Below are 27393 nucleotides of genomic sequence, written 5' to 3' on the forward strand. Positions count from 1 at the left end.
TGTCTAGTTCTGCCTTGAATTTATTAAGGCTGTCAACTTCTACAACGATAGATGGAAGTTTTTCCAGTAATCAACCACTCATTGACTAAAGGCAAATTTCTGCACATCTATTCCACGACTGCAACAGAACGAGTAAAAAGAAAGGCAACAAGATTGGTGAGGGGAACAAAGGGATGCTCTTACCAAGATAGGCTTAAGTTCTACAAATTGCAGCGCCTGGAAACTAGGCATGTGTGAGGTGTATAAGGGCTTGACAAATTATAGAAGGGGATGGACAGGTGAAGAGGGAACGTTTTTTTTTTTTTTTTTTGCTTATGCTGTACAACTTTTCTCTTAAAAGGAGAGACTGCTTCTACAGGGATGGGATATACTTAAATACAAAGGGTGAAAGAATATTTGCTGATGCTATTGAGGCAGTAATAGGTGAGTCAGAAAGCTGCTAGCTTGGGGGGAAATACACAGACTAATAGATTAACAGCTGCAGGCAGTGGTGCAAGTCATTCTTGCACTTCTTCTACTGGAATGAACAGCAGCCTGGAAAGCAAAGATGCTGGGGATTTCTAGAACTTCTGGGAGTCATCATGGAACAAGTAAATACAGGGGCTGCGTTAGGGTAATTAAGAGTAAGAATAAGTGCATATATACTTGCATATACACCAATGCTAGGAGTATAATAAATAAATTTGATGAATTGGAAGCACTAGTCAAGAAATCAAAGGCAGATAATGTTGAGATATCAGAGCGTGGTTCACACAGATATAAGGAATTTGAATTTGTGGAGTAGAATGTGTACAGAAAGGACAAAAATGTCATAATGTGCTTATGTATCATGGCAGTCTCAAGGGTTTTCCCCATTAGCCACTGTAGTGTCTGTATGAGGTATGTGCCAATGTCGGCAATGTGGTAAGTGTGGGTACAGTGGCATGTTTGTTCTGTTAAGTGAGGCGCCTCCGTAGCCAGGTGGGAAGGAGCAACAGTGCATAGCACACACTTCTTGATTAGACCGGGGTTCGAGCCCGTCACCACCAAATATGGAGGATGCGGAAAGGTCAGGGAATGACCACCGCATATCCCGGAGCAATATGGCCTTAGTTGCTAATGCTCCTAAAAACCAAACAACATAAATCTGTTAAGTGATATTTTGCTGGCTCCAGGCATCTTTGCAGGCATGGGCCATAAAACGAGTTTGTTCAATGCTCCCTGCCTCCCGTCCCTAGCCAAGATGAGGTGCACCAGGGTGTACACAGTGCACTGATGGTATGCCCAGGAAGAGGTTCCTCTGGAGAGAAGCCTCCCCCTGGGGGCTTCTCTCCAGAGGAACCTCCCCCCCCCAAAAAAAATCCTGAAAGGAGCGTGGGTTACAGACAGGAGATGTGGGAAATGGGATAGGTGATAGGTAGAGTGGGGAGATAGTTGAGGTATCCCCACAAAGAATTTGAGAAGTAGAAAGTAGTTTTACAGCGGATGAAGGTGTAACAGGTTTCTTTAATTGGGTGTTGAGTGCAGTATCCTGCGTCTTCACTTGAAAACCTTGTCTGCAAAATTGGCAGATGCCATGAATCTTTTTACTTCAGACTAGTTGTGGTGCTTCTTCCAAGCTGTAAATATTTGTTTCCAGGTGTAGTTCTGTTCTGATGGCCAGATAGAGATTACAATCAAAGATTATGTGAGACACTGTTTCTGGGAGGCTGCAGGAGCAATTATCAGTGTCAGAGAGACCGAGTGCAAACAGTTTGGAGTTGATGCTTCCATGCCCTGTCAGCAGGTTTGTTTGGTTTTTTTTTTTTAGGAGCATTAGCAACTAAGGCCATATTGCTCCGGGGATGTGCGGTGGTCATTCTCTAACCTTTCCGCATCCTCCGTATTTGGTGGTCACAGGCTCGAACCCCGGTCTAATCAAGAAGCACGTGCTACGAACTGCTGCTCCTGTCCACATAGCTACAGAGGCGTCGCCCTGTCAGCAGGAATGTAAGACTTAGGCCTGGGTGAAACCATTGAATTTCCTGTTTTTAAAGATCTTAACTGCTGGAAGGAACTGAAATGTAGTTCTTCCCAAGTCTGATTTGGTCCATTCCTCTTGCCAGGACTCAGTCATGGCTTTTATGATGCTGTCGTTATCTTCTTTTGGTGATATTTCTAGATTTATATTGAAATTGTTTATCTTAGCTGATATTTGTTTTCTTCTGTGATATTCTAGGTAATGGTAGACCACCTCATACTGTATTGGTAGTTTTCCATTGATGACTTGGAGAACGACCATAGGAACGGTTTTACAGGCCCTTGAAATAACAAGGAGGAGAAAGCATTGGGACTGGAGCAGATATTTTATCTCAAAGATATCTCAAATACATGCTACTGCACTCACGGCTCCTGACCACTTGGCTATGTCAGGCCTAAAGCTACTACGTTTTTCATACCAACTAAGGAATACTGTTCAAGGTTTAAGCCTTGTTATTTTCTATAAATATTGTTATTTTCTATATTTATTAATGCTATTGATAAGATATAACAGGCTTAATGTCCAAGTCTGCAGATGAGACTAAGGTTAGCAGGCTTGTTAATGACAGTAACGACAGTAAGCTGCTGTAACAGGATCTGAAAAGTTGGGCAAATGGGCTGAGAGGTGGCAACTGAAGTTTAACATTGACAAATGCAAAGTACTGCATATTGGTAGCAGTAACCCCAGAGTAATGTACAAAGTGTGCGGTACTACAATCAGCTTAGTGGAGAATGTAAAAGATCTGGGGATAATTGTGGAGTCAAATATGAAGTTTTCCAAGCAATGCAGATAGGCTGCCAAGAGCAGCTCATGGGGTCTTGTCAATGATATACAGGAACTTTGCTAGCAGGGATAAGGAGGTGATTATCCCTTTGTATAAGGCAATGATCAGGCCACGCCTTGAGTACTGCATACTGGTCTGGAAGCCTAATTTTAGGAAAGTATGTAGAGCTACAGGAACAAGTAGAGAGAAGGGCAATGAGATTGGTGAGGGGGTATGAAGGGGTGCACACTTACCAATTAAGGCTTAAGTTTTTAAAGCTGCAGCGTCTGAAGACTAGGCACCTGTGAGGTGTATAAGGCTTTGAATGGTTTGAGCAAGCTGAATGCTGATGGAATTCTTCTTCTTGCTCAAATTAAGCACTTGAGGGGGCATAAATTCAAATTGAGGAAATACATTTACAGAATAGATGTGCAGAAATTTGCCTTTAGCCAGCGAGTGGATGATTGCTGGAACAAAATTCCATCTGTCGTGGAAGCTGACAGCTGAAATAAATTCAAGAAAAAACTGGACAAACATCTGGAGCGAATGGATAAGTGAATGTGAAGTGTTTCTTTCTTTCTTTTTTTTTTTTTATTTTTTTTTTTATTTTGGCTGATGCTGCATAAGCTTGCTTTCTTTCGTCATTGTCACATTTAACATACACAGACACACAAAAAAAAAAAAAAAAAAAAAACCTGTCCACAATTTACCCAGTTTATTTCTAAGACAACTTCTGCTACAAATACAGGGTGTTTCAAAAATGATGGTCAATAATTTAAAGATGAAAAGTACAAACTAAAATAAGCAAAGAAGTCCCAGTGAACATCGGGCCGCAAATGAACCATTTTCGAGATAATGCACATTTTCTGTTAACATCCGTCACTGACTATGGGAGCACTCTGGGAAGGTAGTCTGTATTGCTGAGACCTTGTACAAGCTGGATATAGTAGGGGTAATTGGTGAAGTAAAATTCGCCACACACTGTTCTGACTCACGCCCTTGCAGAGCAACCCTCCTTGTCAAAATTCCTGGATTTTGTTCTATTCTTTCTAACACCCTTTCCTCAACATCAGGTGTTATACTTCTGGGCCTACCTCGTATACTCCATGTGCAAAGCGCCTATGTTCTCTAAGGTGCTGATGTACTTTGATGAATGTGAGCATGTAGGGCTGCCTACAGCGGGGAAATGCTTCTTGGTACAAATGTGCAGCCTTGAGTGCACTGCCGTTGGCTTTACATACATGAAGTGCATGTCCACATATTCTTCGTTGCTGTAACTTCTTTCCACGTTGATCATCCTTTGACAAGTACTAGTATGCCTGCTATGTCTCAGAGCACTGAAAGAGGGGAAAGGAAGAGAATGAGCATAACCTAACCTAAACAAACAAGTCAGTGGTGGATCAAAAACTAGAAATGTGCAATATCTCAAAAATAATTCATTTAAGGACCCATGTTTACTAGGCTTTTTTTTGCATATTGTAGCCTGAACAGTTCACCTTTAAATTATTGACCATCACTTTTGAAACACCCTGTATATTATATCTGAAATTTGAACACTTCATCAGATCAGATCACTCACCTTACAGCAAAAATATTGGTAGAACTGTTTCTGCTTTCAGAAAGGAAGGCAGTAGTAGTTCTACTAAGAGCTGGTTACTGACTTTCCATACCCTTAAAGCGACGAGCATTGATTAAAGCAATCTTTTGTCCTTTTGCTAGTGAGATGGAGATTTGTAATAATTCCAAAATGGGTTACAATCACAGAGAGAGTGCATTTTTTTAAATGAAAAAATTACCCATTAATATAGCCATGGCTTTACTTTACTGTACACATAAACAGATTCAATTTTCCACAAATATTGTGCTATGATCAGTTTGACATTCATCCACCCATGTGATGGTCATGACATGCTCACATACATGATTTTCATTTGTCTACAATGATTGAGGAAAGCAACTTTTACTTATGAAGAATGACGGTGTTTCATCTCCTATTTCTAGTTGGTTTTGGGTGGTGGACTGCTTTCCCATACTTTTTTTGTTTTAGTAATAGCACTAGTAGTAAAAATTATACAAGGAAGCAACCTTATAAGACATAAGCAAAAACCCTTGTTGTTAAGGGAAAGTCTTGTCTGACAAATTTGATAGGATATTATGATGTGGTTACAAAGGAACTGGATGCAAAAAATAATTTTGATATCATATATTTGGATTTCAGGAAAGCTTTTGACACTGTTGCACATGGAAGACTATTGTACAAATTGGAGCAGAATGGTATCAAGGGTAAGTTGCTACAATGGATAAAAGGATGGTTAAGTGGGAGAAGACAGAGGGTGATAATCAATGGGTGCTGCTCTTCGTGGACTAATGTTATTAGTGGAGTCCCACAGGGTTCGGTGTTAGGTCCACAGTTGTTTTGTATATTTATCAATGATATTGATGAAGGTATATCAGGCTTAATGTCGAAGTTTGCAGATGATACAAAGGTTGGCAGGGTTGTTAATGACAGTAATGGCAGTGTGCTACTGCAACAGGATCTAGATAATTTGGGCAGATGGGCTAAGAAGTGGCAACTGAAGTTTAACCTTGACAAATTCAAAGTACAGTCTGTCCTCGTATAGCACGATAGTTGTGTTCCTAGAAACCCTCGTGCAATGCAAAATCGTGCAATATAAACAACAGGCCCTATGGGAAAAGTGGGGTTAGGTGCCGACCACCCAAGATTGAACACACATTTGGAACCAAAACATTACCAAACACAATAAATAATCGGGTAATTTTAATCGTTATAAAATACTTAAGTATTTTTAATGATTAAAATACGTAATAAAAAATAATATAATATTTTATTATAATATAATAAAAAATAAAAAATATTTATTTTTTTATTATTTATTATATTATAATAAAGTATTTTTAGTATTTTTTAATACTAAAAAAGTATTTTTTACGAATAAAATACGTATTTTATTCGTAAAAAATTTATTATATTAAATAAAATAGTCGTAATAAAATACTTACGTATTTTATAATACATAAGTAGAAATTATAATACGTAAGTCGTAATAAAATGCTTATGTATTTTATTACGACTATTACGTAATAAAATATTGCTAATGCTTTTGCTTCTATCGTAAGCAAACTTGTTTTTTGTTTGATTTTCTATCCAAACAGATAGAAAATCGAAAAACAGATAGAAAAGACAGCCGTTCCATCTCTTCCAATTCTTGTGTCTTAATCTAATGGATTTTAATTACACTTTGAGTTGTTCCTGCTATGAAAGTTGTTTTTATTTTCTCTGCATTCTTTGTAATTCTCGGCGTTGCCTCATTTAGGTCTATAGCACGTGCAATATCACATGGTCTTTCTTTTCACTCAAAGTGTTTCACAATTTAATATTTTTTCTCTATCGACAGAAGCGGACTGGCCATAAGCCTTACGGGGGAAACCACGGTGGGCCAGAGGCCGGTGTGATTTTGGCCATAAACCGTAGTATGAGGCCACTATAAATTTTCCCGGGTAAGAATTTTTGACCAGTCCGCCTCTGTTTATCGATATTGCTTTTTTTTTTCTCTCTCTGAATCTGTAGTGTCTTCGCCAGGACGCTTCCTTTTCACACCTTTTAAGTATTTTACTCATTTTTAAAGCACAATTACAAAACGAGAAGGCACGCTTAATACACATAAACAAAGCTGCGCGCGGGTAGCAACTTAATAAACAACACCGTAAAGGCCGAGATACACTATTAACACCTCACATTTTACTAAAGCACATTTCTAGGGGTTACTACCATAAAACAATAAAAACAATTTCCAGTTGCATTTCTGCTAGTGGAATCTGTTATAAAGTTATAAAAAACTCGATCTAATTGCAATTGCAAATTATCGATAGCTGGAATTGTGTGGGTTTTTACGTTATTATGGTGAAATGTGTTTCCCCTTCACTGATATAAAACACAAATACATTTTTAGAATCTTCTTCATTCCAATCGTGTTGCGTTCAGTTGGGATGATTCCGCATTCGATTGCCATTTCTTGTAAACACAAAGGCGAATCGTGCATAAGCGAATTCGGTTCGTTTTATATAAGATAACGTTCCCCTATTTATAAATAGTGTATGATCAAATTCGTGTAATGTAAACACGTGTTATACGAGGACCGACTGTACTGTATATGGGTAGAAGTAACCCCAGAGAAACGTACCAACTGTGTGATACTACACTTAAGGTGGTAGAAAATGAAAAAGACCTGGGAGTAATTGTGCAGTCAGATATGAAGTTTTGTGAGCAATGCAGACTGGCTGCCAGAGCAGGTCATGGGGTTTTGTCAATAATATATAGGAATTTTGCTAGCAGGGAGAAGGAGGTGATTGTCCCTCTGTATAAGGCAATGGTCAGGCCACGCCTTGAGTACTGCGTACAGGTCTGGAGGCCTCATTTCAGGAAGGATGTAGATTTACTTGAGTGTGTACAGAGAAGGGTAACAAGATTGGTGAGGGGAATGAAGGGATCCTCTTATCAAGAGAGGCTTAAGTTCTGCAAATTGCAGTGGCTGGAGACTAGGCACCTGTGCGGTGATCTGATTGAGGTATATAAATCCTTGAATGGGTTGAGCACGCTGAATTCTGATGGGATCATTCCACTTGTTCAGATTACGAACCTAAGGGGGCATAAATTCAAATTAAGAAAAGACTGATGTAGAATAGATGTGCAGAAATTTGCCTTTAGCCAGCGGGTGGTTAATTGCTGGAACAAACTTCCATCTGTTGTTGTGGAAGTTGACAGGTTAAATAAATTTAAGAAGGAACTGGACAGGCATTTGGAGGGAATGGTGCGATTTTTTTTTTTTTTTTTTTTGGCTGATGCTACATAAGCTCTTGCTTTCTTGCATCACATGCTTTCTTGCATCACATGCCACTACTACTACTACCCCCCCTTCACATCATCTGCTCATCTTTTCTAATAATGGCGAATCCTTTCTCAAATTTATTCAAGGGAGAATTAGCAAATTTTTTATCTGAATGAACCTCTATCGATATTAGTTATCTTAATTTCTTGTGGATTGACTGAGCACATCGTCCCTATGCTATGCCATTTGCATTGCACTGGAAATGAAAGTCTCATAAAACAAATTTTGCTTGATAACTAATGGAACAATGACAGAAACCTTTCTCAAATGTTTATTATGGTTATATTCATTACTTTTACATTTTTAATTACATACCATATTGTTCTTTTATATCCTAGTAAGTAAAATAGGCACATCATCATCATCAGCCATTTTCAATCCACTGCAGGATGAAGGCCTCTCCAGCAACTTTCCAGTTCCTTCTGTTTTGAGCACTGGCCATCCATTTACTACTCAAAAACTCATGAATTTCATCTATCCATCTCTGCCTTTGTCTTCCAGGTTTTCTTCTAGCTCCTCTTGGGTACCATTCTGTTATTTTCTTAGTCCATCTGTCATTATGTCTTCGAGCTATGTGTCCTGCCCAAGATCATTTTAGTTCTTTAGTTTTGATAAGAATGTCCTTTACTTGAGTTTGCTGCCTAATCCATGTGTTTCTCTTCTTATCAATATAATTTGTTCCATTCTTCGCTGTGTAGTTCTCAGCTTCTCTTCCATTCTTTTGGTGAGTGCCCAAGTTTCACTTCCATAAGTCATGGTGGGGAGTAAACATTGATTCATTATTTTACGTTTCAGACAAACTGGGATATTGCTCTTCAGTATGTGACTATATTTCCTGAATGCTATCCATCCAAAATTTATTCTTCTCTTGACTTCCAGCCATTTATCATTATTACAGCTAATAACTTGTCCCAGATAAGTATATGACTCCACCTTTTCAATTACTGCTCCTTCAATCATAATTCCTTTTCTGTGGCATACTTGTTCATCATTACTTTTGTTTTAGCCATATTCATCTTTAGTCCAAAATCCTTACTAACTGTGCATAACTGATTAAGATTTTCCTCTAATTCTTTGGGATCGTGGCTTATGACCACAATGTCATCTGCAAATCATAAATGGTTTAGGTACTCTCCATTCACATTGACTCCTTTCTGCGACCAGTCTAATTTTCTGAAAGCTTCCTCAAGGGCAGCAGTAAACAGCTTTGGAGATATTGTGTCTCCTTGTCGAACTCCTTTCTCAATTTTAAATTTGCGACTATCTTTGTCTAGTCTAATAAAGGAGGTAGCACTCTCATATATTTTCTTCAAAATCATAATATATGGGGTATCTATGCCTTGTCTTTCCATTGCCCGAAACATTGCCTTATGCTGTATGGAGTCAAATGCCTTTTCATAATCCACAAATGCCAGGCATAATGGTGTTTTATATGCATTTGCTTTTTCCATTAGCTGTGATATTACACGAAGGTGATTCATAATTGAGAATCCTGTCCTAAAGCCAGCTTGCTCTTTCGGTTATTCTCATCAAGTATTCTTTCTAATCTGTTAGTAATGACCCTTGTGAACAACTTGTAGATGTGGGATAACAAGCTAATTGGTCTATAATTTCCAATTTCTGATTTTTCTCCTTTCTTATGCAGCAAAACTATGATTTCATTATTCCACTGCTTAGGCGTCACACCTTTTCTAATGCACTTTGTGAAGAGCCTTGCCAGTTTTTGTGTTATGTCTCTTCCTCCCAATTTTAACAACTCTACAGTAACTTCATCTTCCCCCGGGGCTTTCCGATTTTTCATTTTCTTCAATGCATGTTCTACCTCATCAGGAAGAATATCGGGTATGTCGTATGTGTTGCTACTTTGCAATCCATCTTCCCCACTGCTGGTATCATTCCCTCGCTCCTTGTATAATTCTCTATAATAGTCTTCTGCTATTTGAATTAAGCTTTCTCTGCTGTTTATAAGTACACCATCGCTATTCTTCAGTTTCAGTATCATTTGTCTTTCTGTATTACTGCTCATGGCTGCTGATTTAAATCCTTTGTTTTCCCTTAATGCTTGTTCTACTTTTCTTGTGTTAAATCTTCTTATGTCCTCTCTGAGTCTCTTTCTAATGGCTTTGCATAACTCAGTATACTCAATTTTCTCCCTGTCAGTGTTTTTCTTGCTCTTCATTTGTCGTCTTTGGTTCATCATGACAAGTGTTTCTCTACTAATTTTTTCTTCTTTAGATTTCTGTTTCCCTATAGGTTTCTTGGGCTTTATCACTTTCAGAAAGTTGTAATATTCCTCTAACCTCTTCATCATCATGGCTTGATGTTGGTGCATAAATCATTATAATCTTTAGCTTGTACCTCTTAGAAATCTTGAGTATTAGCCTTGAGACCCTTGGTGATGTACTTTTGAATTCCAAAATGTTTTTAAAATCTTTATGGACCAGAAATCCAACTCCTCCTTCACTCCTTTCACTGTTTCCATTGGTGTATAGCAGATTTCCACTTGATAAACTTATAAGTGATTCATTTCTTCTTCTTGTTTCAGCCAAACCGATGATATTCCAATTCACATTTTCTAATTCCTTTTCCAGCTCTAATATCTTGTCTTCACCGATGAGCGTACGTTATAACAGGCCAAGTTCAAGTTCAGTTTCCGTGCATTAGTACAGTATTACCAATTAACCAATTAAATTTATTAACCTTATTAATTTTCATTGTTAGTCAATTAAATTGCATTTAAACAGAAATCATGCCCTAGACTAGAGCAGCAAAGTAATGAGCACAAATTAGACAAGTGTTCTTGGTTGGGGAAGAACCGAAGGAAGCAATTCTCTGGTGCATCACAGCTAAAAAATGTGCAAAATGTGAAATGTTAGCAGAACTTTCTGGAACAGGACATGATCTAGCCAAGGAGGATGTCACTGTGTGATATGACATCTGAAAGTGTAAGGGAAGAGATATACAGGAAAAACCTCCTAAACGAATTACCTGAGAAGGATGAAAAACAGCTGATTATACCCAAATACAGAACAAAATCTAGAAATAGTGGAAACTGCAACTGGGTGGTAGAGCTGGCCCACGAAGCATGGCAGATCCTACGAATGCAAAACACCATATACATAGAATGGAGCAGTCATAGATTTAGAGGACATGTGGATGTACCAAGGTGCTTCTGATGCTGCAAGCACGGCCACACAACACAACACATACCTGCACTCAAAAAGAAACATGTGGCCACTGCTCTGAAATGGGCCACAATTACAGCAGCTGCCCAAAGAAAGAAAAAGATCCCATCTGTACCAACTGCAAATCCCTGAGGTTAGATCATGCCCATTCCACACGCGACACAAACTGCCCAACCTACCAGAAAGCTAAGAGTTCACCAGTCACGAATCAATTATGGGGATACACCATAAGAAATTTAATAACGGAATCCTTGTGGTGCACCAAATAAATGCGCAGCGGGCCAGAGCAGTAGCTGACCAAGTACAGCAAAGCGCTGATGAGGCTAACACAAATGTTATCCTTATACAGGAGCCCTGCACTCACACGGGACAACTCAGGGGCTATCCACTCCGATATAAAATTGTACAATACAACGAAGACACTCTGAGGGCAGCGGTGGTAGTATGGAACCCGGAGATAACCACGACAAAAATACCACAACTCTGCATGCCATGGGCAGCATGTGCCCATATTATTAGTTCTGTTGGCAGCCTGTATATAATCTCGCTGTACTGCAGACTCGGAATAGAAAGAGATTTTTCTATCACTTACCTACAAACAGTGCAAGAAACCCTAGCAGGACAAAGAGTCGTAATCAGCGCCGATGTAAAGTGCTGCTCCCCTGTCTGGCACAGCACTACACTGGACCGACAAGGCACCAGGAATGGACAGAGGCTTGAGGAGTTCCTAGCAAATTCTATCTTCACTGCAAAGAATCAACCCTTCAATCTACCGACATACTGCAACACCCTATGGGAATCAACCATAGACATCACGCTAACCACAAAAAACTTAGAAGCTCATATGACTGATTGGACTGTGCAAAACGCCTGGACCACATTGGATCAACGCACAACCACCTTCAATATCAAGAGAATGATGCCAAGACCAACAAGTGACAAATACATGGTGAGCAGGTTCGCCATCAAAAAGGCAAACTGGGAGCTCTTTTGAAATCAATTGATCCGCAAAGCACAAGCACAGGAGGAAGTGACCGGATAGAAAACGTAGACAGGATGCAGGAGAAAGTCACCCACATTATAACCACTGCAGCGGAAATGGCTATGAAAAGGAAGGCACCCTCCGTAGGAGCCATGCCATGGTTGATCCCGAAGTTATAAAGACTACAAAAGCAAGTTCAAATAAAGAGAAAAGAATAGCAGAAGGTGCGGAGAACCTGGCCACCGGCAGAGGTAGCCTATCTAAGACATCAATACCAACAGCTACGCAATGCCTACACTGAAAAAATAAAGAAAAATAAGAAAGCTTCCTAGGAGCAACTAGTCTCTGCGACCGGAAATGAGGACCACTGGAGGGTTGTATACAAAATAACCACAAATAAGCTCAGGTGGGGGGGGGGGAAATAATGATGGCAACAAAAACACCTCAAGGATCCCTCACTAAACATGAGATGATTCAATTAATAATATTCTAAATACAATCATTCTAGAACCCCCAGACAACCTCAGTGAGAAGCAGGAAGAAATCTCCCAAGTGAACGAGGCATACACATCGCAACAAATGGAGCCGCCCTTCACCATGGAGGAGATATAAGATGCTGCAGCACAGATGTGAAATAGGAAATGCCTGGGACCGGACCTCCTGGAGCTGAAGCTGATCAAAATGGCAGTGGAACACATACCTGGCCTCCTGCTCAAACTTCTAAACTGCTGCCTGCAAGCGGGGAAATTTCTGACCTCCTGGAAAACCGCAAATCTGAAACTAATCCTGAAGAACCCTAACAAGCCACCGGAACAACTGGATTCCTACCGACTGATAGCTTTACTGACTACCCTGAGTAAACTATACGAAAGGCTGTGAAGGCACCTCAGTAGCCAGGTGGGAAGGAGCAGCAGTGCATAGCACACGCTTCTTGATTAGACCGGGGTTCGAGCACATCACCACCAAATACGGAGGATGCGGAAAGGTCAGGGAATGACCACCGCATATCCCGGAGCAATATGGCCTTAGTTGCTAATGCTCCTAAAAATCAAAACAAACAAACAAACGAACGAAAGGCTGTTGCATAAAAGAATTATAAGCCACTACAAAGCTGCAAACCTAGAATCACCAAAACAATATGGATTCAAACTGAGATTATCAACCATACAAGCAGTCCAAAACCTTATATTCAAAGCAACCCAATGCAACAGGAAGTACTTCCTAGTCATTGCAGTGGACTTCGCTAGGGTATTCGACACCCAGTGGTGCCAAGCGTCCTCAGCTGGCTCCGGGAGGCAGCGCTCCCAACAAACCTCTACAAGTATATAAAGGATTACCTAACTGACCGAAGAATTGAGCTGGTAACAGCTTTTCGAAAAGTGGCACGATGGGTCCGCAGGGGCTGGCCCCAGGGCTCAGTCCTGGGGCCGCTCATGTTGAACATTGTCTTTGACAACTTCCTGGCTCAGGACTTGGGCGAAGTGAGCTGCCTGGCCTTTGCTGACGATTTGGTCCTGATGGTGGAGGCGGACTCCAGATCGGGCCTGGAGACTCATGCAAACCAGGCAATACAGATGTTACAGGACTGGGAAAGCTACACAAGTTGAAGATCTCACCAACAAAGACGAACTTCTATTCTATTGAAAGGAATGCTCAACATTGACAGACCACTGCAAATAAAGATAGCAGGAGCAACCATCAAACTTGCAAAACAAATACAATACTTAGGAATTACAATCAACAGTGATTTATCCTTCACTCCTCACATCATCCACCTGAAAGAAAAAACTAAGGAATTACACAGCATTAATAGCAAGAGTCTCACGCAGGGACTGGGGATTAAACAGAAAAACCCTGTCCCTGTACTACAAAGCAATTTTCATCCCAGCCATTACCTATGGTACAAAAAAAGCAGCAACAGTAGTAAATAAAAGACACCTAGACACAATCCAGTGTAGCATTATGTTCATCATCTCTCGTGCATGCAGAACAGTGAGCATGCACGCCCTCCAGGTCTTGAGGAGTCCTCCCACTGGACCTGGAGGTGACTCGCTGCGGGCTGATGCACCACCTGTCTAAGGGAACACCCACTACAATCTAGGGACTCTCCCTAGAACCAAACAACAACCACAAAGCAGAAAAGCATAGAATCATGGCCCACCTGCTACAGCTGTGGCACGACAGACGGACAGCATCAAACAAAGGCAAAGTGACAAAGAGATTCATACCATTGGCTGCCAAGACATATCCAAAAGCCAATGGATTTGGCTGCCAAGACATATCCAAAAGTCCCCCCCCATGGTTTAACCCGGGGTTAAATGCAACCTACTTACTAACGGGCCATGGCCCATTCATGGCAAAATTGAACATGCTGGGTATAATGGAGGAGCTAATTTGTACCTGTGGTGAGCCTGAAACATGGCATCATATAATGCATGACTGTGAGTGCTATGAGGAACACAGAAGCATGCTAATAACTAAAATACAGTACATACCAAAAAAACAAAGAACACCATCTCTTGGATACAGAAGACGACTACGCGGCTTTCAGCCAGTTTGCACGAGAAGCTTTCAACCGAAGAAGAACAGAAATTGCCATCCACAATGAATGAAAGTAAATTACATACTGGAATAAAATCGACCACCCCACAAGACTGCAAAGAGCAAGAGGAAATCAAAATGAGAACCCTGAAGAAGACAACCCCGACCAAAGTGAGGCCACAAACAGATCAAAGAACCCAACAGGAGCCTAAAAGATCAAGAAAATAGCAAAGTGACAAGGAACGTGGTTAGACACAGTCACAGGAACTAACCGACGAAGATGAGTACATGCAAACAAACCAAGTGACAAAAAACCCAGACTGGACATAAATGCAGGAACTACTTGCAGTATGCCATATGGCGGTCTGAATAGGACTCCCTAATCCTATTCACCTTTAATTCCCAATCCCCAGGCAGGGGGAGATGGTTTCCTGTTCCCTCCCTCCCCTGCCACTCCCCACTTCTCTACTCCTGGTGGGGCATGGGCCTGCCCCACTGCTTTTGGGGACACCTACTCTATTGTCCCCATACTTCTGGCTTTTCCCCCCAGTCTTTAGTCTCCCTCCCCCTACTCTATCTCTCTATACACCAGCGCATGTCCTACACAATGTCAAAAATTAAAATATGTCCAAATTCAAACCGTGCACACAAAAGCCTTAAACCTTTTTCAGCGATTATTTTATTTTATTTTTTTATTATTTTTTTTTAGGCCCTAGCCACTGAAATCTCAGGAAACTAGGTGGCAGGGCCTGCCAGAGTAAAATGTCAACTACTGGGTACCCGGTCTCTGCCTCTACGAGGCTAAGTGTGGACAACATTGGGCCCCAGCAGGGGTCTAGCGGCTAAATGGCCAGAAGAACAACGATACACAACAATACACTTACAAAATCCATACATTTTTAAATCTCTGGCCTTTACAGTGAACTGTTACACCTACAATGAAAGCAACGCAGAGTTGGGGGAACCCCCCAGTGCCGCTAGACACAAATACACTTTACACTTTTACACTTGTGTGTGTGCAAGGAGCAGAGAGCGTCAAGAAATTAGGCGCCAACTCAGCATTTGGAAGGGTGTCTATGAGAAGTTAAGGAGTCGGGTACATGCCCTTGAAGGAATTAAAATGGAGGCCCATCAAGCTCTCAGCTGTCCAACTCAATGCTGGCACTCACTCTTGTGCATCAGGCAATAGTGGCAATCTTCAAGGCAGAATGCACTGGTACCACAGGAGATTGTTACTGTTAGTGACTCAATTGTCAGGGAAACAGGAAATATATTGTGCAAAAAGGTATGTCTGCCAGTAGAAAAGTTGATGCCATTGTAGAGAACATATCTTTTAAGGGCACAAGAGATGATATTGTTGTACACATTGGCACTAATGACATTAAGAATAGGAGATTTATGGACTTACTGAAAATGTACAGATCAATGTAGAAAAAAATTCACAAATTAGGGTTAAATTTGAAAGTGTTTACAATTCTGACCAGATACAATAGGAGGGAGTACATGATGAGAGCCTTGCAATAAATTCGGACCTGGATAGATTGTGCAAGGATCGTGGGTTAGAATTTTTCTCAGTGTAGTCTGTACTTGTTAACAGGAGAGATTGATTCCATAGGGATGGGATACACTTAAATAAGAAAGGGAACAAGAATATATATGTTGATGCTATTGAGGCAGTGTTAAGTGGGTCAGAAAACTGCTGATTTGAGGGGTTTCACAGATTAATAGATTAACAGTAGCCACTGGCAGAAGTGAAAGTGATCTCGTACTGCTTCTGTTGGAATGAGCAGCAGTCTTGAAAGCAAGTTGTTGGAGATTTCAAGAACTGCGGGGAGTCACCATGTAATAAGTAAATACATGGGCTGTGTTGGGGTAACATAGAGTAAGACCAGGTGCACATATACTTGCATGCACACCTATGATAGGAGTAGTAAATAAATCTGATGAATTTGAACTGGTGGTGAAGATATGAAGGCAGTTATTGTTGGGATATCAGTAGAAGTAGTGTCACTCAGATATAAGGAATGAAGAATTGGAATTTGGAGAGTAGAATGTGTACAGAAAAGACAGACTGGATAGGAAGGGAGGAGGGTTATCCTGTTAGTTAAGAAACACATAAAATCTAAGGCAGTGCATCAGTTTGGTATGACATAAGCACCGGGAAAGAAAAATAAGGATACGAGTGTGTTATAGGCCTAATGACGCTGATGAGTACAACTGTACAGGGAAATAGAGTGAGCCAGTAAATCAGAATGTCTTATAATGGAGGATTTTAACTTTCCAGATATTGATTGGAACTTATGGGTGGGTCACTTGCACACTAGCAAGATTTTTGTGAATTTATTGGATGATTGTTTTCTACAGAAGAATGTTTGAGGGAGCAACCAGAGGGAGTAATACTCTTGATCTTATTATCAACAGTGATTATTCATGCATTAAGAATCTGCAGATAAAGGAACCATTAGGTGGCAGTGATCACAGTCTACTATTGTGGGATTTATTTAAAGATGTAATTACCACAAAGGGAAAAGGGAGAGGTTTTTGTAAAGGTGGCTACAGTGGTCTCAGACAGTTTTTAAATTCTATACAGTGGGTTCAGTTGATGATGTTACCAATTGTGAATTCTAAATAGGAAGCCTTCAGGGACTTAATCTTGGAGGATTCTAGGCTTTTCGTACCAACTAAGAAATACTGTTCCAAGTTCAGGCCTAAATGGAGGTTGGATGAATTAATGTGACTCGTGGCAGAAAAGAAAAATTTATTGAATGCATATAAATTATGAGGTGACACAGAAGCCCATGGCAGATATAAGGTAGTCTGTAATCAAGTCACAAAGGAAGTTAGGCAGGCAAAGAGTTCTTTACTTATGTAAACTCTAGAAGGAAGGGGATGAACCAGATTGATCCACTTGATATTGATGATCCTACTGTTAATGGTCCTGCTCAAGTAATAACTGACAAACAATGAGCATTTTGCATCTACATTCACACATGAGAAATTCTGCAGGGAAGTGCAGGATAGAAGCTTATCAAACTCTAACAGGGAGCTAAATGATTTTGTAATAAATGAGAGCAAAGTGGAAGAGAAATTGTTGAAGTTAAATATGAGAAAAGCACCTGGGGTGGATGGGATCTATCCAGTTATATTAAAGGAGGTGGTAAAGGAAATAAGCAAACCCTTAGCCATAATTTTGGGAGCATCTTTGGACTCAAAGGAGATCCCCACAGACTGGACATGTACAAATGTATCCCCAATTCACAATAGGGATCAAAGAGTAACATGAGTAATTACAGACCTGTTAGTTTTACTTTCAGGGAAAATAATGTAGTCACTGGTTAACTAAGCATTGCAGGATCATCTAGCCAAGACTGCAGTTATAACCCAGGAGCAGCATGGGCTTGTTAGGGTGAAGTCTTATCTGACCAATTTGATTGGATTCTATGATGTATCCTGGAAATAAAAAAAAACAAAGAATAATTTTGACATCATATACTTGAATTTTATGAAGGCTTTTGATACTGTTACACATGGAAGACTGCTGTACAAATTGGAGCAGTGTGGCATTGGGGAGCAAATTGCTGCTATGAATAAAAGGATGGCTGAGTGGGAGAATAGAGAATGTAATCAATTGGCATGCTCACTGTGAACTAATGCTATTAGTGGAGTCCCTGAGGGTGCAGTGTTGGGACCATTGTTGTTTTCTATATTTATCAATAATATTGATGCAGGTTTAACAGACTTAATGCTTATAAAAAGGTTGGCAGGGTTGTTAATGACAATAATGACGGTTCACTACTGCAACAGGGTCTAGAAAAGTTGAGAAATGTGCTGAGAGGTGGCAACTGAAGTGGGCTAAGAGTTGACAAATAACACTGACAAATGTAAAGTACTGCACAATTACAAAGAATAATTTTGACATCATATACTTGGATTTTAGGAAGGCTTTTGATACTGTCACACACGGAAGACTGCTGTACAAATTGGAGCAGTGTGGCATTGGGGGGCAAATTGCGGCTATGAATAAAAGGATGGCTGAGTAGGAGAAGAGAGATTAGGGGATAATTGTGCAGTCAGATATGAAGTTTCCTGAGCAGTGCAGACAGGCTGGCAGAGCAGATCATTGGGTTTTGTCAATGATATAGAGTAATTGTCAGTAAAAATACAGTAATGGTCAGGCCACATCTTGAGTACTGCATAGAGGTTTGGAGTCTTATTTCAGGAATGATGTACAGATGCTAGAATGAGTATTGAGAATTGCAAAGAGATTGGTGAGGGGGAACAAAGCGTTACTCTTACCAAGGAAGGCTTAAGTTCTGCAAATTGCAGCATCTTGAGTATAGGCACTTGAGAGGTGATCTGGTAAGGCCTTCAATGGTTTAAGCAAGCCCAATGCTGATGGGATTCTTTCTCTTGCACACCCGAGGGGGCGTAAATACAAATTGAGAAAAGACAGTTGTAGAATCGACGTGCAGAAATTTGCTTTTAGCCAGGTGGCTGATTGCTGGAACAAACTTCCATCTGTCGTTGTGGAAGTTGACAGCGGAAATAAATTCAAGTGAATGGATGGGTGAAATGGGAAGGTTTTCTTTTTGGCTGAGGCTGTATAATCTTGCTTTCTTGTATCATATGCCTCTGCTAATTTAATTCAGTTTTAACACAGCAGGATAACTCGCCATTAAATATTTTTTCAATGTTATTAATCAATCATACAAGTGTCTTTCTATCACACAATTCAGTTTAATTTAACTCAATTTATTTCTGCTATAGTTCATTTTTTTTATTGAAATTTTATTTTATTGTTATTTCCATATAGCCAATTGATTCTTACAAAACATTTTTATTGACTTTTGCAGAGCTCTGTAACACACAATCTATGGTTGCAATTGGGCCGATTCTTCTTAGGGTAATGACCTTGTAAGGTTCACAACAATTGTAAAAGAGCGAAATCTTTAGCAGACATTGAGCCTGGGAATGTCATTAGCTTAAGAAGCAGCCGAGGCAAAATTAAGCAGATGTTTGTTGGAAATAATATTCCTGTAAAATTGCCAGTGAAGATAATCCCTACACAGGCTGCAACATAGGGAAGGTGGAGGGGGAAAGCAAGCAGAAAGAGTGCCGAAATAAATGTACCCCGACTGGATTTTCTGTCACCCTATACAAGCTTATAGCCCAAATTCTGCTAGCCATTATGGATTGAAGTATGTGCCACTCTACAGTTTATAGGCATTGTTGGTTTAACAACCGGCTTGCAAAATTCTTGAAAATTTAATAATTGGCTTGCACAAGCCGGTACAAACCGGCTCCAGCACACCACTGATTAAAACTATCATGAAGTCGCATGGTAGTTTGAGATCTTCTGATATTAATATTCTACAGAATAATATAATTACACATTGTAAAGAAAATAAATACAAAATTCTTTTAAATAGCTCTATGCTACCTTAGTCATATTCTGTGGATGCATGATGATAATTAAAAGAACATCTTGGTTTCTGGTAACACGAACAGTAAGTTGCCTCCAATAACCTTGATGAGTTTCGGGATTATATACATCCTTGTCTGATATTCGCACATATTGCTGAAAAGCCTGTAAGAGTTTAAAAAATTAATTTCTTTTATATAGTAGCATTTAAATCAACTGATAACAGTATTTTTCAACGGGTGTTTGCAAAAACATTGCACACACGTTCTACCAAAAATTACTATGCACCTACATTTCAATAATTTAGTGCACTTAAAAAAAAATAAATAAATAAAAATAAAAAAAATATATATATACAATACAGGGTGTCTCAAAAATACATGGCATAACTTCAGGAATGAGTTCCTCATATGCAGACAATAAAAATATTTTATATCAAAATAGTTCTGAAAATGCTTGTTTTCCAAGTTTTGAAGGTCTGTCTATGACACTTAACTGTTCACATCACCTTATAGTAACTATTCAAAATGTTCACCTTCTGTCGGAATATAGGCCTCACATCGACGTATCATGGACCCGTGAAGATGATGCCAAATTCCTGGCATGTTTCGTATTGTCTCACAACCTGCCATGGGCACCTCCGTAGCCAGGTGGGAAAGAGCAGCAGTGCGTAGCACACGCTTCTTGATTAGACCGGGATTCGAGCCCGTCACCACCAAATATGAAGGATGCAGAAAGGTCAGGGAATGACCACCGCATATCCTGGAGCAATATGGCCTTAGTTGCTAATGCTCCTAAAAACCAAAACAACAACAACCTGCCACAATTTGATTGCGGAGAGTTTCCACATTAACTACTGGAGTCAAATACACCAATGACTTTAAATGGCCCCACAAGAAGAAATCTAGTGGGTTTAAATCAAGTGAGCATGGCGGCCAGGCAGTTGGTCCACCTCTACCTATCCACCGACCAGGAAACCTTCGATTCAGGTAATTGCAGGCTAGGTAGCTGAAATGTGCGGGAGCGCCATCATGCATGAAGTGTGCTTGTTGACGAATGATTGGTGGCGTGTCGTCCAAGAAATCAGGATGTTGTTTTCCAGAAAGTTTCTGTATGCCTGCCCTGCGAGTTTGTTTGGAAGTACATGGGGTCCAAATAACTTATCACCAAAAACACCCACCCAGATGTTGAGGCTGAACTGCTGTTGGTGATGTGATGGAAGAATTGCATGTGGGTTTTCCTCAGCCCATACACTGATTGTGAAAGATTTGGATTCCGTCTCGCGTGAACTGTGTTTCATCTGTGAATATCACTAAGGCAGGAAAGTGAGGAGTTGTACCACACTGCTGCAAGAACCACTGGCAGAACATTACTCATGCAGGGTAATCTGCTGGTGAAAAGGCCTGTACCCATTGCAGATGGTAAGGATACAGTTGGTGTTCTCGCAACACTCTCCAAATAGTCGAACGTTGAACAGCCAGTTGCATTGCTATTCTGCGTGTGCTGATTCCAGGAGTGGCATGCACAACATCCAAAATCTCCTCCTCCTCCTCTACTTCAGGAGTCACAGATCTTGGTTGTCCTCTGTCAGCAGCACGAGGTGTAAAGGTCCCATGTTCACAAACGTGGCGATGGATACCTTCAAACGTTTTCCTGTCTAGATATCTTCGTTCTGGGAACCTTTCGTGGTACAAACGATGAGCCTCCAGAGCATTGCCATCCGCCAAACTGTACATAAAGTGCATATCCGCTTGCTCTTGATTTGAGTACATGGTCGGAACGGAAAACCACCAGATTCTGTCAGTACCTTGTGATGAAGGAAATCACCTGCGGTAGATAAAGCATTCCGGTTAATAACTCGGGAACCAAGCATTTCCGGAACTATGTTGATATTAAATATTTTTATTGTCTACATATGAGGAACTCATTCCTGAAGTTACACCGTCTATTTTTGAGACACCCTGTGTGTATATATATATATATATATATATATATATATACATATACACACATATATAACAATATTTTAGTTAATTATAATACCAACTAGATAAATTGGACAAAAGTATTAGGAGTGAAACACTATACTCATTAGCTCAAATTCTTTATTCTTTTACATAATTTCATATATATAGTAAATCTTCAATTTATAGACATTGATTTAACAGACATCAGATTTAATGGACACAAATAAGTGAATAGCAAAGAAGTGCATTCTGAGTACATGAAAAAGGAAGTAATGAGTAAGCATCCCAGTCTGTTTATGAATAAGCTCGCTATCATATCCTTAAGTGCTCATCTGTGCCCTATTTCTGTGCATGTGCATTTTTTTTTGCACAGAAATTAAAGCTGTTAGAGAAGTTAAACTGTGGTGTGCCTTTTTCCCATATCAGTGAGGAATACTGAATGTAAAAACAAACTATGTCAGATATTATAAAATGCAAGATTGAGCTTACAGAAAGTCTACTGTACAATTCATTATGCTCACAACAGAACAAACTTTGTCTGCACTGGTATTGCACTAATTCAAATAAATGACATCTCCAAAAGATAACATCACCCATTCATTTAATCACCACAGACAGTCTAAATAATATGTGGATTATGGACAAAATTCCATGTTTCACAACGTTAATGCAATGGTCTTTATGCTAATGGTAAAAAAAAAAAAAAACTTTGCCCTCATAATGAGTTGCATTAGTATTGAATAACTTTCATATAATAGAACACAGACAGTGATGCTCCAACAGTTAAAAAAGTTTCATTATTTTCAAGAGGAGACTGACAGGTGCACCAATACTGCAGGATTAAGGAGTTTTTGCTGATGCTGTTTCAACAGTTGGCAACAGAAATACACAGAAGTGGCAACGAGTACTATTTGTTATTTGGTTTTTAGGAGCATTAGCAACTAAGGCCATATTGCTCCGGGGATATACGGTGGTCATTCCCTGACCTTTCCGCATCCTCCGTATTTGGTGGTCACGGGTTCGAACCCCGGTCTAATCAAGAAGTGTGTGCTATGCACTGCTGCTCCTGCCCACCTGCCAACAGCGGCACCCACAACGAGTACTAATCTCCAGAATACAGTTTGTAAGTGGCATGTATGCCAGCTCTTAACTAGCATAGGAGTACACAGTGCTGAAGAGAGTTGGCTGAGCACATCTGGAATACCATTCAGACCTTAAAATTCTCACAAGTATCTCAACTTCAACAACGGTCACAGGTTGTCACAGACATTCTCTCAGATATGGCAGGCAAGCTGTACTTGCTACCTGGAAGTCTAAAACGCTGATGGAACTGATATTCGAGTGACATTCAAGTCAAGTGGATCCAATTTCAGTGAAGTCCGGACAGTCTGTGACAGCCAAATCCTCTGCTTGCATCTTCACGATGGTGAGACTGTAGTAATCCTGGGTATAACTTCCATGCACAAGCACACTGTGGGTGACCACCCAGGTGTGAACCAACGTAAACGAGGGTCGAGGTGACGGGCCCACACCACATGGAGGAATGCCACCCCTCTGTGTTACCAGGCAATACTAGGTGGTAGATGACTCTCATCAACTGGTGCAATACCACCACTTTGCTTATTGGAGGCTTGAAGTGGTGGAACCAATGTTTAGTCTCCAGAGCTAAGTTCTGGTCAACCCTTCCCCACCTATTCCATCATGCAGTATGACTAATGACTTTCGAGGTTATGATGAACATCGTGGCAAGATCCAATCTTCTTTACATTTCGAGGATACAGCTCTAAAACGGTGTTCACAAGCCTGCCGCTAGTTAGTACACTGGACCAAACCTATTGGTAACCCTTTTGGAGGCTTCCAGATCAGCTAGTGTATAATCTTGCTACCTCTATGCTGTCAGATAGTGACCGGAGGGAGTCCGAGTAGTGTGTATGCAGAGGGTGGGGGGGGGGGGCATCGTTGAGGCCACGTTATGTCAAGCATCTGGGTATATTCTTACCATATGTACGCCACATCCAAAAATTTCATTACTTCATACAGCATGTCCCCCACCCACTTTTTTTTACTATTGAATACACCATGAATTGTCAAACTATTAGAACAAGCTTATCTGTGAAAAGTTCAAAACGTCTCAAACACTTCCTAGTTAATTTCACAAATATATGTGGTCTCAGTACTAATCTCAGTGATGTCCATTTCCACTTACAGTCTGCCAAACACCATGTACTTTTTCTGACAGAATCTCAGTTTTTGGTTGATTCAGCCACTTATTATCTCAGTTGTCCAAATTATTCACTACACCTTTCGCCTCAAAGGTGATACTTGTGCATATGTCTGTTCCAATATTTTCTGTCAGAGACTTGGTAATTTGCAATCTCCTCTTTTCGATCTTCTTTGGCTTAAAATCTCTCTACCTCATTCCCATCTGTTGTCTCTATCGTTCTCCCAACTCCACTAATCACCTAGAACTCTTTGACTCCCTCTCTTTGCAACTTGACATTGTCCAGTCCAACTTTCCTAACAGTAAGATAATTTTCCTTGGTTATTTTAATGCTCACAAGCCAGCTGGCTTCCATTTTCTAGTCACACTGACCCAGCTGATCAGAGATGCTGAGGCTTTTGCAATTACTAATGACCTAGCACAGATTGTTCATTTACCTACAAGAATACCGGACAATCTTAATCATACAGCCAACACGCTTGATCTTTTTCTCACAAACAACCCTTCTAAGTACTCGGTCAAAGTAAGTGGTCCTTTAGGCACCTCAGATCACAACCTGGCGATTGTCTCTTCTCCAATGGAACCTTTATCTCATGGCTATTCCCAGCCTCATGTTTGGCATTACAAGAATGCAAAATGGGATAACCTGCGAGATTTCTTTTCTTCTTTTCCTTGGTCAGATTACTGTTTCAAAACTTCTGCTTTCAACATTTGGTCAGATTGTGACAGTGAAATTATTCTTGCAGGAATCGAATCCTTTATCCCACACTCCACTTTAAAATCTCATCCTTTATCTAAACCTTGGTTTTCCAATAAATGTGATAAGGCTGTCCAAAAGAAGAATGTTGCATATCGTAATTGGCTTGTTTCTAATTCTTCAGTTTGATTTTCTGCCTACACCAAAGCTCGCAACAATTGTAAAGCAGTTATTAATCAGTCCAAACTAGAGTTTGAACAGACTAAGAGTAGAAAACTTGCTTCTTGCCCTAATGGTAGCCGAGTATTCTGGTCTCTTGCCAAAGCTATTGGCCGCAACTTTTGCCCATCTCTGCTCCCACCTCTGTCCAAACCAGATGGTTCAGTTGTTACTTCAGCCAAGGATAAAGCTGACCTGCTAGCATCCCATTTTTCTTCCAGCTCATGTATTAATGATCTTGGTAAAACACCTCCCACCATTCCCAACATGCTCCATTCAATGCCTCCTGTGGTCTTCCGTCAAAAGGATATCAGAAGGATTTTGATGAATCTTGATGGAAAGAAAACTCCAGGTCCTAATGGTATTTCTTCACTTGTTCTAAAAATCTGTGCTCCTGAACTTACTCCTGTTCTTTGCCGTTTTTTTTTCACTTTCTTATTCCAAAGGTGTTTTTCCTTCTGCTTGGAAATTTGCCCACATCCAGCTAGTTCCCAAAAAAGGGTGACAAATCCCTCCCATCCAATTATCGTATGATTGCAATTACTTCTACTCTTTCTAAAGTAATGGAGAAATCAATTAACCGCCAACTCTTAAACTACCTAGAAACTTTCCATCTGATCAACGATCGCCAGTATAGATTCTGTCAGTGTCGATCCACTGGTGATATTCTGGCTTATGTTACTCATTTATGGGCAAATTTAATGTAAAAGTTTGGTGAAACACAAGCAGTTGCTCTTGAATTCACAAAGGCTTTTGATCGTGTTTCCATAAAGGTCTTCTAAACAAGTTTCCATCTTATGGTTTTCCAACTGTTTTTTGTAATTGGTTATCCAGTTTTCTCTCTGATCGCTCACTGAGAGTGATGGTAGATGGCTCTCTGTCTTCTAACTTCTCCACTAATGGTGGTGTCCCCCAAGGTTCAGTTCTTTCCCTCACTCTTTTCCTCTTGTATATTAATGACCATCTTCCATTGACTGGAAATCCTATCCATAGTTTTGTCGATGATAGCAAATTGCATTCCACTCTCCATTTTGAGAAACCTTGCCCTGCTCAATCAGCTTCAACTTCTTGAATATCCGCTACCAATTCCTTAAATGCTGATCTGCAGGTAATTCTCCAGTGGGGCAAAGACATTGAATGTCTTCAATGGACTGCAAATGGGTTTCCTTAGCACACTTTTCAGTTTAGGAAGCGTAAAAAAGTCACAAGGAGCTAGATCTAACAAGTAAAGTGCATATTCATACACAGGGATTTGTTTTTTGCAGGTTGTATTCTGGAAGAACTGACCATCCCTCCCAAATTCAGGCCTCTTCCTTCAAATTTTTTTTCTTGCAGCCTTGTCAGAACTTCAATGTAGCATGTTTGACTGACAGTCTGATTTCGTGGGATATATATAGCCATAATAATTCTTTTAATATTGAAGAAAACAAGAAGCACGGTTTTCATTTTTGATTTTGATATTCCTCCTTTTTTAAATCTGAAGAATTGTTTTGTCTTCCACTGCATTGACTGTCTTTTAGTGTCCGGGTTGTACTGGAACAGCCAACTTTCATTGTAAGTAATTACAATACTCAGAAAATTTGGATTAGATCTTCAATTTTTTTTAAAACTTACCCACAAACTTTGAGTCTTCTCATTCTTTGACCTTCATTCAAAGTTTTTGGCACACACTATTTTATCTGCCTAAATTTCTATTTAGGCAGGTAAAATTACTATTTGTCTAACTGCTTCTTTGTCCATACTGAGTTCTGATGCAACCAATCTGATACTTAAATGCCAATCACTTCTACTCAATGTCCTTTACAGGTCCATATTGTCATCAATTTTCATAGATACCGGATGAATTGGTCATTCTCATCTTCCACATTCTCTTCTCCTTCTAAAAATCTTTTATGCCATTCAAATGTGAGAGCTCTTAACATAGTATCTTCCCCATAAACTTCACAATAACAATTTAACTTTCAGTTGATGTTGTCATTAGTTTTGTTAAAAATGTGAGGTTGATTTTTTGTTCAATTCTTTTGTTTGTAATTTTTCTGGGAAGCTGCAAAAAAACAAAGTATGGAAAATCTTTTTCCTGCAAAGTGTGTATTGGAACATGGCTTGGCAGACAATTATTGAAAGGTGTTCAACTGCTGTGCCTTTGTTTCACACATGGCATTTTGTGCGAAGTCACTGCATGTACAGTCACTACGCACAAATTTAATGTAATAGCAAGACCTTGTATGGATCAATCAATAAAATCAATGTAAATAAAAGTTTTGTTTTTTTGCTCATTAACCTTACTTCAATGTTTCTAATACACATAGTAACTGTTTAAGTTATTAATTACATGAGGTAAAAATGGACTCAAAAAAAACTTGATTTAATTCACATCCATATACATGATAAATCTATACTTAAAACAAAAACTCGTGATGTAATTAAATTGATTCATCTGTTTATATTCATGAAGACAGTTTTTTTTTTTTTTTCCCTTTGTATAGTGAA

The 27393-nt window shown here is 39.8% G+C and overlaps 1 protein-coding gene across 4 annotated transcripts in view; it reads right to left on the reverse strand.

Annotated features, from left to right (window-relative positions):
* The window catches only part of LOC150085768 (tRNA (uracil-5-)-methyltransferase homolog A), a 488197-nt gene that overhangs the window by 197698 nt on the left and 263106 nt on the right, over positions 1-27393 (reverse strand). For all 4 annotated transcript variants that reach the window (XM_090374238.1, XM_090374237.1, XM_090374236.1 and 1 more), the window contains exon 8: positions 19818-19964. In XM_090374238.1, coding sequence (XP_090230364.1) covers positions 19818-19964 — 147 coding nt within the window. The remainder of the gene's footprint in view (positions 1-19817; positions 19965-27393) is intronic.

This window comes from Mastigoproctus giganteus, chromosome 5 (assembly GCF_048544385.1).
Source record: "Mastigoproctus giganteus isolate SK-2022 chromosome 5, ASM4854438v1, whole genome shotgun sequence".
Lineage (NCBI taxonomy): Eukaryota > Metazoa > Arthropoda > Arachnida > Uropygi > Thelyphonidae > Mastigoproctus > Mastigoproctus giganteus.